The sequence below is a fragment of the Protopterus annectens genome, chromosome 5.part1 (assembly GCF_019279795.1).
Source record: "Protopterus annectens isolate FY-2018-M chromosome 5.part1, PAN1.0, whole genome shotgun sequence".
Classification (NCBI taxonomy): domain Eukaryota; kingdom Metazoa; phylum Chordata; order Ceratodontiformes; family Protopteridae; genus Protopterus; species Protopterus annectens.
In genome coordinates this window covers 658,053,086-658,068,635 of record NC_056736.1, presented here as the reverse complement: position 1 = coordinate 658,068,635, position 15,550 = coordinate 658,053,086, and the positions used below count along the sequence as shown (strand labels likewise).

At 40.3% G+C, this 15,550-nt stretch overlaps 1 protein-coding gene across 1 annotated transcript in view; it reads right to left on the bottom strand.

Annotated features, from left to right (window-relative positions):
* Positions 1 to 2,252: 2,252 nt before the first annotated feature.
* MTIF3 (mitochondrial translational initiation factor 3) overlaps positions 2,253 to 15,550 on the bottom strand; it is a 262,702-nt gene continuing 249,404 nt past the window's right edge. The window contains exons 3-4 of the mRNA XM_044073275.1: positions 14,703 to 14,857; positions 2,253 to 4,604 (exon numbers count right to left, since the gene is read on the bottom strand). Of these exons, the coding sequence (XP_043929210.1) occupies positions 4,377 to 4,604; positions 14,703 to 14,857 (383 nt within the window). The 3' untranslated portion in view covers positions 2,253 to 4,376. The remainder of the gene's footprint in view (positions 4,605 to 14,702; positions 14,858 to 15,550) is intronic.

The following is a 15,550-nucleotide window of genomic DNA, read 5'->3' as shown; positions in this document are numbered from 1 at the left end:
TGAAGGCTGCCTCAAAGCCGAAGAAACCTACGGCACAGAGACAGGAGAAGCTGAATTGGAGCCAGAACTCCTTGGCTCAGTGGCTTCAGATATTTTTGACTGCTCCAAAGCTGGAACCGAACATTTTCTCTTAACACTTTTGAGAGCTGTCTGATCAAGTTCCAGCTGTTCCTGGAAGGAACTGGTCATAAGACTCCTGTCAATTAATTTAAGTTTCCTCTCATTAAGGACCGTAGTACTGAAGGCATGGGAAAAGGTACAGGGTTCTTGTAAATGAGCCTCACCAAGACAGTACACACACAGCTACTGTGGCTGTCGGTCAAAGACATTTTTCTGTGAAGGTATGTCACATTTCTTGAAGCCCAAAGGGTGATGCTCCTTATGGTGTCTGTCTTTTTCTTTAGACATACTGAAAAAGAAAAAACAAGACTAACACCACCAATAACAACAACAACACTAACTATAACCAACAGTAAAGTTATAAAGAGAATTTTTTTTTTCTTTTTCAGGAAAAAGGGCCAACACACAGGGAGGAAAGGCCCTCTAATTTAAACAGGCAACTATGGCCCTCTATCTAAAATGGGCCATACATTCCTAACAAATGTGGAATAGGGGATCAAGCACTCACACACACATGTAGCACTAATAACTATTTATAGGTAAAGAATAGGAAAAGGACAGAAAATAGCAAGATATATCAAAAAATCCTTTACTTAGCCAACGAGCCAGTAATGAGACAACCTTGAAGCTTTTGCGGCAAACAAGATCTGGGGAATTGCCGTGAGGCACCATGGGATAGGAGTTAGCCTCGAGCCAGTAAAAGCTCTTGAGCTCTAGTATCGGCAGAGTCGGAACCGAGAATCGGCTCCGAACCCATCCAGCAAGAATTACGGCGCGGTAGGACTACACAACATTAACAATTTCAATTGTACTCTTTTTTTCTCAGTTTCTGGGTTCACACTGGACAGCTAAAATGAAATTGCTTATCAGTGTTGTAGTCATCTTGGAAATATGCAGAATTTGCATTTTCAGAAAAACTGAAGATGGTCTCTGTTTGTGTACCTTCTCCGATGAGAAACTTAATCTTGAAAATTGAAGTTGTGAATACGTTTAGTCCCAAAGATGTGTCCTAGGCAGCAAAATATGCCCACTTACTATGATGCATCTTCCTGGTAGTAGCCCTGAACCACCTGTTTGAGTATGAAGGGTACATAGCCATCACTGCAACTGACATCACCAAGCTGTCAATTTCAGTGGGTAAATATCTACAGGAGTGTAATAGATGGGACTTGGTTGGTTTCATGGGAAAAAGCATGTCTAAAGGGTGAGGCCAACACAGATGGAAAGAAATCTGTCAGGGCCAGAACAAGAATAAAAGAATGATTGACACACTGCAATTCTTGATCTTCTCTAGACATTTCAATAAAGGGAAAAAGGGGGAAGGTATGAATAAGTCCTAAGAGCCCCTTCTGGACAAATATCCCTAGGGTATACTCCCACAAGAATAAGGGGAAAGTTGTTGCTGCATTTGGAGCTGAAAAAGGATGCAATCCAGTCTCAGTAAGGCTTCCGCAAGTGATAAAACACAGTCCATAATGTTGATTGATTAATGGAATATTCATTAGGCATCAGGAGAACATGCCACAGACTGTCAACAAGGGAGATGGCTTGACACAGGATGGGGGCAGCAATGAGAAGACAAGAAGAAGCAAATGGTTATTTCCATACCCTCATGGCCTCCTAATATAGGAGGCAGAAATGGATTTCTCCTTGCTTCATTGTATACCAAACCACTTCCATGTTACTGGAGTGGAAGACAACTGCAACAGACGAAAGGGAGACCAGGAATGCCTGTAGTTAGAGATAAGAATGACCCTCACATCAAGAAATGTTTCTTCTTCAAATAATCTCCCCAACCCAGAACAAAGGCTTCTGTGGTCACTATCACCCTCTGCATCAGGGTCTGAAAGTGTCTACCCAGAGATATGTTTTCTTGAACAGTCCACCAAAGGATATGATAATTGCACATTTTTGATTCCTTACTGGAGCACCTAGAGGGTTTATAAGCTGATACAATTAAATTTTAAGGGTCCACTGCAGGACCATCATGAAGTTATCTGGTATTGGGCACCATGAAAATTATCGAAGACATAAGTCTAGTCTCAAAGTCAAATGGCTGTACTGCTGTGTATGATTTGCATAACTGTGGTTTTGATACATTTTTTATATACAGGCAGGAAAGGTCAACAAACTATTTTCAAACTTGGTTTAATGTCTCATTTAAATGATGGTACCTCACAGAGTGCAGAACTGTCTTATACTGCAATTCAGTGTCAATAAACACAAGCACCTGGTGTGGGAATAAAATCATAATTTGATCTTCCAACATCAAAGGCTGGCATGCTACATGTTGTGCCACTGGTTGGATTTCTGATGTGTCTTGGCAGGAAACTGTGCTCTCCTGTAATTCCCCCAACTCCCATGCAGACTTTGTCCCAAAACTCCCCATCAGTAAATATACAAATGCTAAGATTTCTGCAGGTTAGGGTAAAGGAGACATGCACAACTATCTCAGGCTCTGTAATTATGATGATTCACAATTCTTATCCTTGCAATACAGTACGGAGCCCATGAAAAAAGCCTTTTTAAATGTCTCCAGAATTACAAGGCGTATCAGTCTCACTTCAAAGAGAAGAACCAGTGATGTACTTTCCATGACCTGTTACTGTCAGTAAAGAACTAAGTAACACATAAGCAGCACAACTCATTCTGACTCATCAAGCAAATCTTACTTGACATCTTCAAATTAAAATCCAAACCTAAAATAAAATACCATGTAGATCACATAGTTTCATACTAAGTTTACACCTAAAGTAGACCATCAAAAAGTTCAGATACATCATCCAAAACTGGTGGATAAACAGAAATGTTCCCCTGTTAACTTGACCTTCTCCACATATTCCTGGTGAAAATTTGTGACCACCAATCCAGTCAGCCAGACTGGTTTTAAAGGTTACTAGAAAAATTCTCTGCTTGATACTCAAGGGCAGCCTATTCCAGGAAATGGTGATACACTGGGTTAGGTATCGGTCAGGTCATCTAGCCTTTAGAAGAGATCTGCTTTACAACTTGATATCTATTTAGGTGAAGGAGTTCAAAGAGTACAGAGTTGTTCACAGCACAAAAAGCTAAGCAGAGATCATCCCTCAAGAGTCTGTATATCATCTGAGCAAGGCCAGTCCAGACCAGTAGTTCTAGAGGGTCTAAACAAAGACAAATTACAAGGGCATTTAAATCCAACAAAACAAAGCTTCAGAACATAGCAGCTACAGACCAACAAACTACTACGGAAAAGTACAAATAAACTGGTAATTTAATATATTTTTCATTTACCTGTTACCTTGTAAGTGAACTGGTCATCATGAACCCTTTCCAGCCATGACCCAAGCCAAATGGTGTGGGCAATGCAATATAAGGTCACTTTTTGTAACCGCCAATCTACCAGCATGTTCTTTTTTTTTGGGGGGGGGGGGGGTAGGAAGAAACCATAGTACCAGGAGAGAGCCTACGAACATATAGGGAAAACATGCAAACTCCACATAGTAATCAACGACTAACACAAAACCCTGAATTGTGGTGCCACTGGCCCATGAACAACACTGATGCAAATCATATTAAGAGTACATAACAGAGCGTATAATGCAGCAATAACAATGTAGCAACAAGTCAAATATTCACAGACATTTGAGACAGTAAATAATGTACCATAGTACAAATCATTCATAGACTTTAGTCACTGATACAAGTTAAAACCAGCACAAACTGAAAAAAAGAGGCAAAGATAGCATGTCTGATAGATGAAGATGTCATTGGCAGCCATCTCTCATCAATACTGACCTAGAAAGCCAAGGAAGGGTAATATATATCCTTTTGATGACAATAAATCTTTTACTGAAAATGGAGTGAAAAATCTATTCAAAACAAAAGGGGTAAATACAATTATTTCTACTAGCAAAGAACCAACACCACACTCAGGAAGAAATTACAGCTGCATGATTAATAGTTTTTGAATGATAAGAATCAAAAAGGACGCATCCATCTTGTAGATGGGATCCCTTATGGCACCAAATAGTAGTACCGCTGCTAACACAACACTACCAACCTTTTCAGGAAAAGACAGTTATGCAAAAATATGACAAAACAACATTTAGTGAACAAACCAGTTACTGATTTACTGCTAAAGTATCCCTTGCCCTAAAATCCACTTTATACTGTTAGATATGGATAAGGATCCAAAACCCTTCAAATGGAGGGAGAGCAGTCTTGTTGCAACGATGTGCATAATAACAATTTTTTTTTTTATTTAATTATGGCTACTATTTAATATCAACTGTTTCTTTCACTTCAGAAACATCTGTGGAAATGTCTTTAGTTTCTTGTTGGTCCTCAGCGAGTTTTTGTTGCCGTTTATATTCACTGATTTCCTTCTGGGACATGTGCCGTAGGATGCACATCAAGGCCATCCCTTCTCGAATGTTCTTTGGTTTGGTCACAAATGTAGCCTTGCCTGTCAGGTGTTCCACAATCTGATTCATAACCTCCTCCTGCGACAAGGAAAAAAAAACTTCAGTATAAATATTGCAATCAGGTATGCGAACAGTGAAAGTGACATGGAAACTTCATTCATGTACAAAATAATTAGAGCAGTAGTACATATTTGGCCAGAAAAAAATATATGTTCAAAACACATCCCTCATTACCTCAGTTCTCACTGCTAAGGAGTGCAGATGTGCTTGGTTAAATCTGTAAATTATCAATGTGCAAAACATACCTGAATCAAAAGTGTGAATTATGGATGTGCACGATAAACTTAAACTGAATATGCAGTTTAACAGATGTGATATCAGAGTTATCTTCAGTACCTGGACTAATTATAGTTTTTTATGAAAACAAAGGCTAATAGTAATATGCAAATATACAACTCAAATTTACTTCTGAATTTGAGAGGACCATGTGACAGGGCTACAGGTGTCCAGGCCAAGAAGGAATGCCATTAAAATCTGCTGTTTTTAAATTAATACAACATTGAGCCTACTGTAAAAACAATACAGCTATGCAATGTATTACTCAATAACAGAAGATCTGAGAGTGCTCTGTTTCACATCATACAAGCACAAGGCATACAGTATATCAACTTTGTCTTTTTAGCTGTCCTCATATGACTGTCCAATATCATGCGTCATTATGAGATACGTAAGTCTCCATCTGTCGTTCAATTCTTTACTCACATTTCTCTAAGGATATCAAGCCATCCAATAATGATTATCTTACCTGTAGTGAAACAATGATCTACACATTTCAACCACCATCTGCATGGGTCTGTAAATAGGCAATTTAGTAAGGAGAAAAGAGTGTTTGAAACTAAACATGGTGGGAGGGTTGGTATAATGATTAAGGTGTTTACCTAAGAAACACAAGGTAGAGAGATTGATTCTCACCTTGAAGGGAAACTGGCTAGGCTTAAAATGACCTATAAGGGCAAGTAGCCTAGTACTTGCCTATGAACCTAAAACACAGCAGCCACTTTTAAAGACTTATTTCTAGATTTTCAATGCTTACTCTAACAGCAAATTTTACTTGCAGGAAATGTAAAAAATAGAACACTAAATGCAACAGGATGAAGAAAAAGAAGCAGAACACAAATTGTTAGTGAGCATATGGATAGGTTGTCATAGAGATCTTACAGTTTCCCTCTTTCTGGATATTACACTCAATTTCTAATGTCTAGAAAAAGTCTCAAAGAGCAAGTAACTACTTCTTCAGACAGTTCTTGCTTTCACAGTGCAGAAACAGGTGATATGCCTTTTAACTCCCTCCCCATAAGGTTCCTGTGTATACCATGATAGATGCCAATTCATTTTTTGGGAAGCCAGATTAGGAATCCTTGATAGTAAAGTCTGCCACTAGGATTTAGCATACAAAGACAAAACAGACAATACAAAAAAAAAAAGTGGTACAGACCTCATTCACAAAGGCACTTCTACAACATTGCCTCCTGTCTACATTAGCTGTTTAACAGCCAAGGAGTTCATTGACAATACATTCAAACATATTTAGTAGTTTGCAATGGACTTCCCTGTTCACTCTTCATTTCAGCTGTGCAGTTTAATGTTTTGACTCTTACATTTTTTCTCAAACTCTTGATCCCCTAGAAGGCAGTGCCAAATCAAATTCAGAAACTTATCCTTGAATCTCAGCAGCTGAGGTACAGAAGTCCCATAGAGATGATTGGTGTCACCACCACCACAAGAACAGAACTAACTTGTATTTTAATGTCTTTAGTGAGACCAAGAATCTCATCAAAACAGTGGTATGAAATAGCAAGGCACAATACTTAACAGTTTATAAAACAGTGATAACAGAAACAATCCAAAAGAATTCTGGTCAGGTGTACACTGCCTATTACACCTTGGCAGATCAAGAAAGCTCAGTCCTTTTCCACTCCTAGTCTGACGAAACAGTCAAACTAAAACAGCAATTACATTTTTCCATTTCCACCAACTCTATTAAAACTATGAATTCCAACTTCTAACCCCCTCCTAATTCTTCAAACTGTTCCAGTTAGCCACATAAGACATGTCAAACAAATGACATTAATCTGTCTTGTTATCTCCAATCCTAGTTGGGAAGAAAAATGGCAACAGATCATACGATTATAGGAGTTTACCAGGCTATCGACCCAGAGGTCATTTTAAGCCTAGCCATTTCAACCCAATGTAATACCGTACAGGTACTAGTCAATACCCACAATTGCATTTAGTGATAACCGCTCATGTCTAGAAGGGTTGTGGGCAATATCCCTGGTAAGAATTTATGGTGCCCCAGCCACTCATCCAGGTTCCTCTTGAACAATGTCACAGAGGTGCTCTGTTGCACATGAATTGGTAGCCTGTTCCAAAGACGTGGCAGTTGCTGGGAGATAAATAGAACATGCAGGAGGGGCAGATTTAAGTCACAGGCTATATTTAAGTCCCTGGAATGGATAGCCATAGACCCATCTCATTTATGGATATGCAATAAGTTCATTAGGTTTGGGTCTTGGGTTGCTCTCTAGGCCAGGCATAAGTCTCCCCTAAGAAGTCTATAAGATACAGAGTATAGTGACAGTGATTTTAGTCAGTCTGTGTAACGCACATGCTGGAGGCCCTTGATCTTCTTTCTTAGAAACCTCAGAGGTGTCTCTAATTGCTGTAGATGCTTAGTATGGTACATATCAAATGAGGCGTTAAACTCAATTATGGGCCACATAAGTGCAGAGTATGGGGGGGGTTATAACTTCTGTTGCTCTCAAAGCAATGCCTTTACTAATCAAGTAGCCATGTGGAAAGCTTTCCTTACAATGGTAGACATGTAGTGGTTGAAGTTAAGGTCACAGCCAACCTGTGATTCCCAGGTCCCTTTACCACTTCATGGGTACTGTTATTGATTGGACAGTGTGAAGGGATGTTGTTTGTGCTGAAGGGAATGATGATGCATTTCTTTGCATTCAGTTTGACACTATGACTAATACACAAGTCGTTGGGCTCTGTGAGACTATCCTAGAGTATATACTTACATCATTTGGGGATTCAATGACTGCACCTAGTTTGCAGTCGTCTGCAAACTTGGTCAGCCACAACCCTTTAGTTTTGACCTGAACTTCTGAGAAGTTTATACCAAACAGTAAAAGGCCAAGCACTGACCCCTGTGGCACCCTGCTGGTAACAGGTCTGATGGGTGATGTGGAGCCACCCACTTTGATAGTGTGTGTGTCCCATTTGGGAGACTGTTAGCAACCCCTCTTACAACAAAGGGGTTTACATCCAATTTGCCAAGTTTAATCGGTAATGCCTGAATGTGGGATTGTGTCGAAAGCCTTTTCCAAGTGAAGGTATGCTGTGTAAACAGATTTGCCATCATCAATGGCCTTGGTCACACTTTCAAAGAAATCCACCAGATTTAACAGGTAGGATCTGCCCTTCACAAAGCTGAACTGGGTAAGGTTCAGGGTTTGGAAGTCACCTATGTCTTTATTTATGAGGTTCATAATGACACATTCCATGCCCTTACAAATGAGGCTGGTCAGGCTTATGAGACTGCCTGGAATGTCTTCTGGTCCCATGGAGGCCATGTTCTTTACCTTGGACAGGGCTTTGAGGACCTGCTCTTCAGATAGGTAAGGGGGGGGTTGGCGGAGGGTTTATATTAGGAGTGGATAAGGGAGTGAAATTTTCACCAAACATATCCACTAGCAGGTTTGCTATCTCTGTGGGGCCAGTGTGTGTAATACTGTTGGCCACCAGTTCTGCACATGCTTGGATCCTACCCTTTAGGTTACGTAGCTGTAAAAAGCCTTATAGTTTTCCTTGGCAACTTGCAAGTTTTCTCTCAAAGGAGCTCCTGGACAGTTTGACAAGCTGTCTTATTTGCCTGTTAAGGCAGAGGAGGGTGGTTTTCCATTGTTGGGTCCTTCTCTTTGTTTTCTGGGCAGCAACTTTTTGCATTTACTGTAGAGTTTGTTGATGCTGGAAGTCCACCGTGGCAGCTTGATTTTACTTGGGCGTCTAGCTTTGATTCCATCTGGTACAGCTGAGTTTATACACCTACGCAGGTGATTGTACAGGGTCTTACTGTAAGCTTCAGTGTAATTACCACTTTCAGTTTGGGGTGGGGTTTGGAATGCATTTACACCTGTACCCATGTTGGTGCGGTCTATGAAAGCTTCAAGCCTCTGCTACTTTCAATGAATACAGGTACTACCCTCCTCTCAAGTGGGGGTGGGCGGCAGGTGTGGTGCTGTCTGCAGAAGAGACTGGTGGGACTAGCAGTGATGCCCCAAGAATGCCAGGTAGCGTCGCTAGCAAAGTACACTGTCAGTGGCAGTACTGCTCCAGTGTTGATTGCTAAAACTTAGCAAACAAGTTAAATGCAAAAGTGGTAGAACTTCACTTTTTTCAAAGCTGTTAGGAAAAGGAAGAAGACCAGAGCCAGGGTTTTACAGAGGTCATTGCACATGCTGAACCACCTCAGATTTGCTATGTACTGTCACACTTACTTCTGCGTACCAGCATTAAAGGAATGATCTATTGTTCAGCATCTTTTTCATGGATGCTGCTGATGACTGCAGCAGAAGGGCATGATTCAGAGCTGCAATACAATCTCACACCTCCCCTACCTGAGGCAATGCAAGGACAGGTGGGATTAGATTCCAGGGCTGGTTAAACTGATACCAGTCTTAGCACTGGAACAAATGTTTAAAATATCTAACACACAGTAAATAATCAGTCTGGCCAAATCAGTAAGACAAGGTAACAGAGGATGGATTGCATCACGAATAAAAGTAACTGTGTGATGACAAATTCAGTTTAATATCCAGCAATCACCAGACAGCAAAGGCGTGCACCTGCTCATATTAGCAGCCAACAGCATTCAATCTACAAACAAGACGACTCATACAGCTGGTAAGCAAACAGGTCCAGAGGGCTTTGGGCAACATACCTAACAATTACAAACAACTAATCTACTAGAAAAGAAGCTGTAAATGACACTTGTATAGCCATGTACTGTGCATTAATTACTCTACCAATGTACACACACAAACACACACAAACACAAACAAAGCTGAAGCAAGCAAGTTGGTGAAAACAAATATGTGGTGCAGGAAATACTGCTGCTTGACTGTAAAAGTACAAATGTGTAACAACTTATCATAATAGCAACTTATCATAATAGATGTCCCAGTAGATCACTGCTGCATTCGTACTAACTACTGGGACTTCAGATATACTAGGCTTAATACTGGGCTTGTCTTTTCTTTTAGAGCTCAGCACACTTTCCCTCCAGGTCAAGTGGATTACGACCATTAAGAATATCTTTATGTTCTCTGTATAAAGCAGGCATCCACCCATGCAGTTTTAGGGCTCTCTTTACCTGGAAGGTTACAGGGTATCTGGCATATCTTCTCCCAGGCATTATCCTCAGGATTCTAACTAAGCAGCAACACAATTGTACATTCTCTGGGTCAAACAAGAGAAACTGGGCTCCCCAAGTCTATCCAGACCTCAGCTGGCCTGAGGCCTTGAAAGGGGAAAAGGTAATAATGCACAGGGATATAATACTCCCATCCCAACCCCAGGATGCCCAAAGTATGACAAGAGTGGATGGTGGTAGGAAACCAGTACTGCAGCACTGATCTACTCAAGCCAAACATCTACTGTTATGGCACTCCCTTAAACAATTGTACAATTCCTCATGTAAATCATTGGTGCAGTAGTAATAATTACTTGGTGGGCACTCTGTGCTCTCTATGAGTGGGAGGTGGAAGAACTGTTTGATCTTCAATGCAACAAATCCAACAAAACACCAGCAGCAAACCCAGCCCTTGCCTGGAAGCAATTTACAGTACTGGGAAAATGTAGAGACCAAAGACCAGATAGCTACCTCTAGAACAGATTGAGCATTCAACCCAAGGAAGGTCACAATGGCTACAATACCTCTTAGTGCTGTGGGCTCCCTCACTCTTTTCTGACTCTTTTCCAATGACAAGAGCAGCAGAAGGTAATACACTGGGCTGGCCACTTAGAAAATGTTTGCTTGGGCACTGCTGATATGAAGTTCTGATTTTCTGCACTTATCTAGATAATACCAGAGCTTTTGTGTACATCTAAGGAATACAACATTCCATCTCTCTTTTTCTGTAGGTTGGTAAAGAAAACAGTTGATTAGTTGGGACAGTTCAATCACTGCTTTTGGTACAAAGGATGGAATGGCTCTATGACTCAACCTATTCTTTGGACATCAAGGTCTGTACTTCCCAAATTCGTTGAGATGAGATGATAGTAAGTTAGCAGAACAGAACAGTTTTCCAGTTAGATATTTCAGGTTGGGGAGGGTGCTGAGGCAGCAGGTTCAAAATGAGGTTGTATCAGTTTTTCTAGGACATAATCGAGTCCCATGGAGGAATAATACTCTGCCCAAGTAGTTTAAAATGGAGAACCTTCTTGAGAAAGCTTTTAACAGACAGTAGGAATGCAAGAGGAATTTGGACAAATACAGGCTGAAATGGTTGAAAGGCTACGAGCTGCACAGTCTTTAGGTTAGGGTGTGACAGAGCCTACTTGTACTGTGTAAGGAAGTCCAACTGCAAAAGGAAGCATGACGGGTTTCATCCAGGACATCTGGGTTAGGCAGGAGAACCAACTGCTGTCACGGCCAAATGGGAGCCATTAGGAGCATCTTTGGCCCCCACCTCCCCTACTTCCTGTATCACTTAGGGGAACAGGGTGATTAGAGGAAATGCACACAGGACAAAAACAAAATGGGCCATATGATAGAGAAAGGCACTCACTGTACAAGCTTCTTTATGTGGTACTCTGGAGCATTAAATGAGCAGAGGTATAAATACGAAAGGATATCATACAGGATATTTGGATAGGCATGCATGACAGAAAACCAGTGTGTATATTTTAGATGGTTACTGAAGCTTTAGACTGCATAAACTAATGCAGTGTTAAAAACAGTGTCACTGGAAAACAGGAAAATAAAATATTGGTGAAACTGAGAAGAAACTACAAAGAATTACTTGCATCATCCTTCATCAATGATTGTAAAGTTTTCAATGGGGATATGTAGCAAAAGTCTTGTTAAATGGGAGCTACTGTTGGTCCACACCAATATACAATGATGCATCTGAGATTCCTGATGGTCTCCTTACCTACAAATGTCCACATCACTCTGTATATACAAGCTGAGCTTCTTGATGGTCTCTCCTTACCTGTGGACGTCCACATCACTCTGTATATAACAGCTGTGCTTCCTGATGACCTCTTTACCTAGAGACATCCGCATCATTGTGTACATACAGCTAAGCAACTTTTATGCCTTTTCTTCATTTATTTTATTTACTTTTTATTTTATATTTATCAGATAATGTCCAAATGGGCTGGATTGCCCGTTTTCAGCGGAGACCCGGGGATAAAAGCTTCTTTTACAAAACATTACAATAAAATGCAGAAATTACATCAGAATGCTTGAAGTAAGATACAAACATTATATAAGAGAATTTAAAATGAAAAATAAGTACAGTATTTACATGTGAAGTAATAGAAAATTGAATAATACTCAAATGCAATTGTTGCTACTATTCTTACATTAATAGATTTAAAGTAGAGATGTAGCAATCACCAGTGATATGGAAAAAGTTTAGAGCTGGAAATGTTTATTCAGAGATTAGAAAATTAATGAATTTAAATGTGTTTGCGTCACTGAGATGGCAGGTGAAAAAATAATTCATATTTATAACATAAAATGTTAAAAACTGCAGTAACAAATGGGATATCTTTAATTTGTGAGAGCAGTTTGCATTTTTTTCTAAGGACGGTAAAACAAACCAAAAATATCCCCCACCATAATGTGCTACACAACTGTCTTGTCAGAATTCATACATTAAGGTAAGGTGAACATTGACACATACACACACACACACACACACACACACACACACACACACACACACACACACACACACACACACACACACACACACACAACACACACACACACACACACAGACACACCCACACACACACACACACACGACACACACACACACACACACACACACACACACACACACACACACACACACACACACACACACACACACACACACAGACACACACACACACACACACACACACACACACACACACACACACACACACACACACAGACACAGACACACACACACACACACACAGACACACACACACACACACACACACACACACACACACACACACACACACACACGCGCGTGCACCTTATTGCATGTGAACATTTTTATAAGGGTATGACACTGACCTAAAAATATGGGTCTGTTCTGTATTACTGATGTCCATCCCACTGACCATACATTCCAGACAGCCACATCTGACCATTTATGCACTAAACACAAAACAGCCTACATCATACAGTTTTTCCTAAGCCTCCATCCCAATCCCTAAACACACTACCTCAGAGGTTGCACCAACCTTAAAGGTAGTATATTTATGGATCAAAAGTCCAGGACAAAGCACCTTCACTGGGGCCACAGTCGGTGCATCCCCACTTGAAAAATATTTGCCATTACATTACAATCTACGAATGTCTAACAGGGGAGTGTTAAAGCAATCTTACGTACACTAAGTGTGATTCAGTCAGCCGTGGAAACATCAGCTAGACCCAAAAACACACCTCCCAACAATATACACCACCACTGTTTTGACAATTAAGATGATGGTGAATGCATTAACGTATGTGTCTTATTCCTCGCCCACAAATTTAATAAAACTTCTGCAAAGGTTTCTCTTCTCTGTGTTAACACATTAACATTTTTTTCAAACATGTAGACTCTACACAAAAAGGAACAAAATGCTTTATCTATCCTAAATGAATAATGAAAACAACCACAATGTGAGCCCTTTTGCTGAAAAATGTATCAGTCAATCAGGTGACGAATTCTACCCGTCCTACCCCAAAACACATTTAGCAAAAACATTTAATTCCAAAACCCTTTAAATGCAAAGAAATTAATGCATGGTGACTTTACTGCACTTAAGATGCAGTTTAGAAATGGTTTCATGATATTTAAATCAATTTCAAATGCAGTGAAATACCTCCCCAGTCTGTTTAACAGACTTTCTGTAGGTTTTGTGACCACAGGGCTGGGTCACTTAAAACATATATGGATGGAGCCATAATCTTCTTTTCTTTAGAACATATTCAATATTTTAAACAGCCAAGCCACGTTAACTTCCCTTTTATTTACATTAAATTCCTTTCCGAGTGAAAGCACTTACAGTCAGAAAAAAAGCTCTGTGGTAAGTGCCTCACAAAAGTGAATGGAGGAATATTTACCTCTTCTTTAACATACTGTTCAGTTCTATGTCAATGAAATGGTGCGTGTTTTAACTGAGGATTCCTATGGTAAAGGATTAGCATACTACCAAAGATTATGAACGCAAGCTTAGAATAACAAACACTGAATTATAAGGGCACTCCTTGCCATATACAGACTGCAACATACTGCTAACTACTGCTATCTTTCAGTAGTTTACTCAAATACATATGTAGTTCTTAATTTTAATACAAAATTGATATGACAAACCATAAAAGACTGTGAAGTTTTCACACAGACTGATGAAAACTTCAGAAATTCTGGAAAAAAATGCAGGCACAATCTTCCAGCGTGGTCTGATTAAATGCAATGACTGCAAGAGCAAGGTGTTTAGTTTTCAGGCATTATAATCAGTAAAGGCACAAGGTACTGGAATATTTAAGTAAAGAGATCTTCGGAGTTAATGACAAAGCTAGAAGAAAGTCTGGGTATCACAAAACAGCACTCCAGATGTGCTGTGCCATTGAATGAAGAGGTCACAACCAGTGCTCTGGAAGTCATTTTGTCTCTACAGAAACAAAACATATTCCAGAAGTGTCTCTCTATGAATTCAAGTAAGGCTGATTTTGCAAGAAGAGATAAGATGACACAGGTTCCCACATAACCACCTTCCCCAGATCTCCAAAACATCTTTTCACAGCACAGATTTGCATGGCACATATCTGCATGTTTATTTTATGAAAATATTACTTCTCAATCCCCAAACAAATAAAATGCATACACTCACCATCTTGTCAGCCTCATTCCCAGTGGCTCTCTTCCTAAGTGTAATTCGGACATGGTGATTTTTATCTATCCACTGCTGGATCTGTTTCATCTTGGTCTCCAGATCATGCTTTGCAATGTCTGCAGATAATGTCAGTTCTTTAATTTGGGTAGGTCCTGCCAAAAAGGGAAAAAAAAAGAAATTGAAAACATGAAATAGTCTTGAACCCTTTCTTATTTGCAGTGGTGATGGACAGATTGACAGACGAGATCAGACAGGAGTCCCCATGGACTATGATGTTTGCAGATGACATTGTGATATATAGTGAGAGTGGGGAACAGGTTGAGGAGACCCTGGAGAGGTGGAGATATGCTCTAGAGAGGAGAGGAACGAAGGGTCAGCAGGACTAAGAATATATGTGTGTCAATGAGAGGGAGGATAGAGGAATGGTGAAGATGCAGGGAGTAGAGTTGGCGAAGGTGGATGAGTTTAAATACTTGGGATCAACAGTTCAGAGTAATGGCGAGTGTGGAAGAGAGGTGTAAAAGAGAGTACAGGCAGGGTGGAGAAGAGTGTCAGTAGTGATTTGTGACAGACGAGTACCAGTAAGAGTGAAAGGGAAGGTCTATAAGAGGGTAGTGAAACCAGCTATGTTATATGGGTTGGAGACAGTGGCATTGGCAAAAAGGCAGGAGTCACAACTGGATGTGGCAGAGTTAAAGATGTTAAGATTTGCATTAGGTGTGACGAGGGTAGACAGGATTAGGAATAAGTATATTAGAGGGTCTGCCCAGGTTGGATGGTTTGGAGACAAAGCCAGAGAGGCGAGATTGCATTGATTTGGACATGTGCTGAGGAGGGATGCTGGG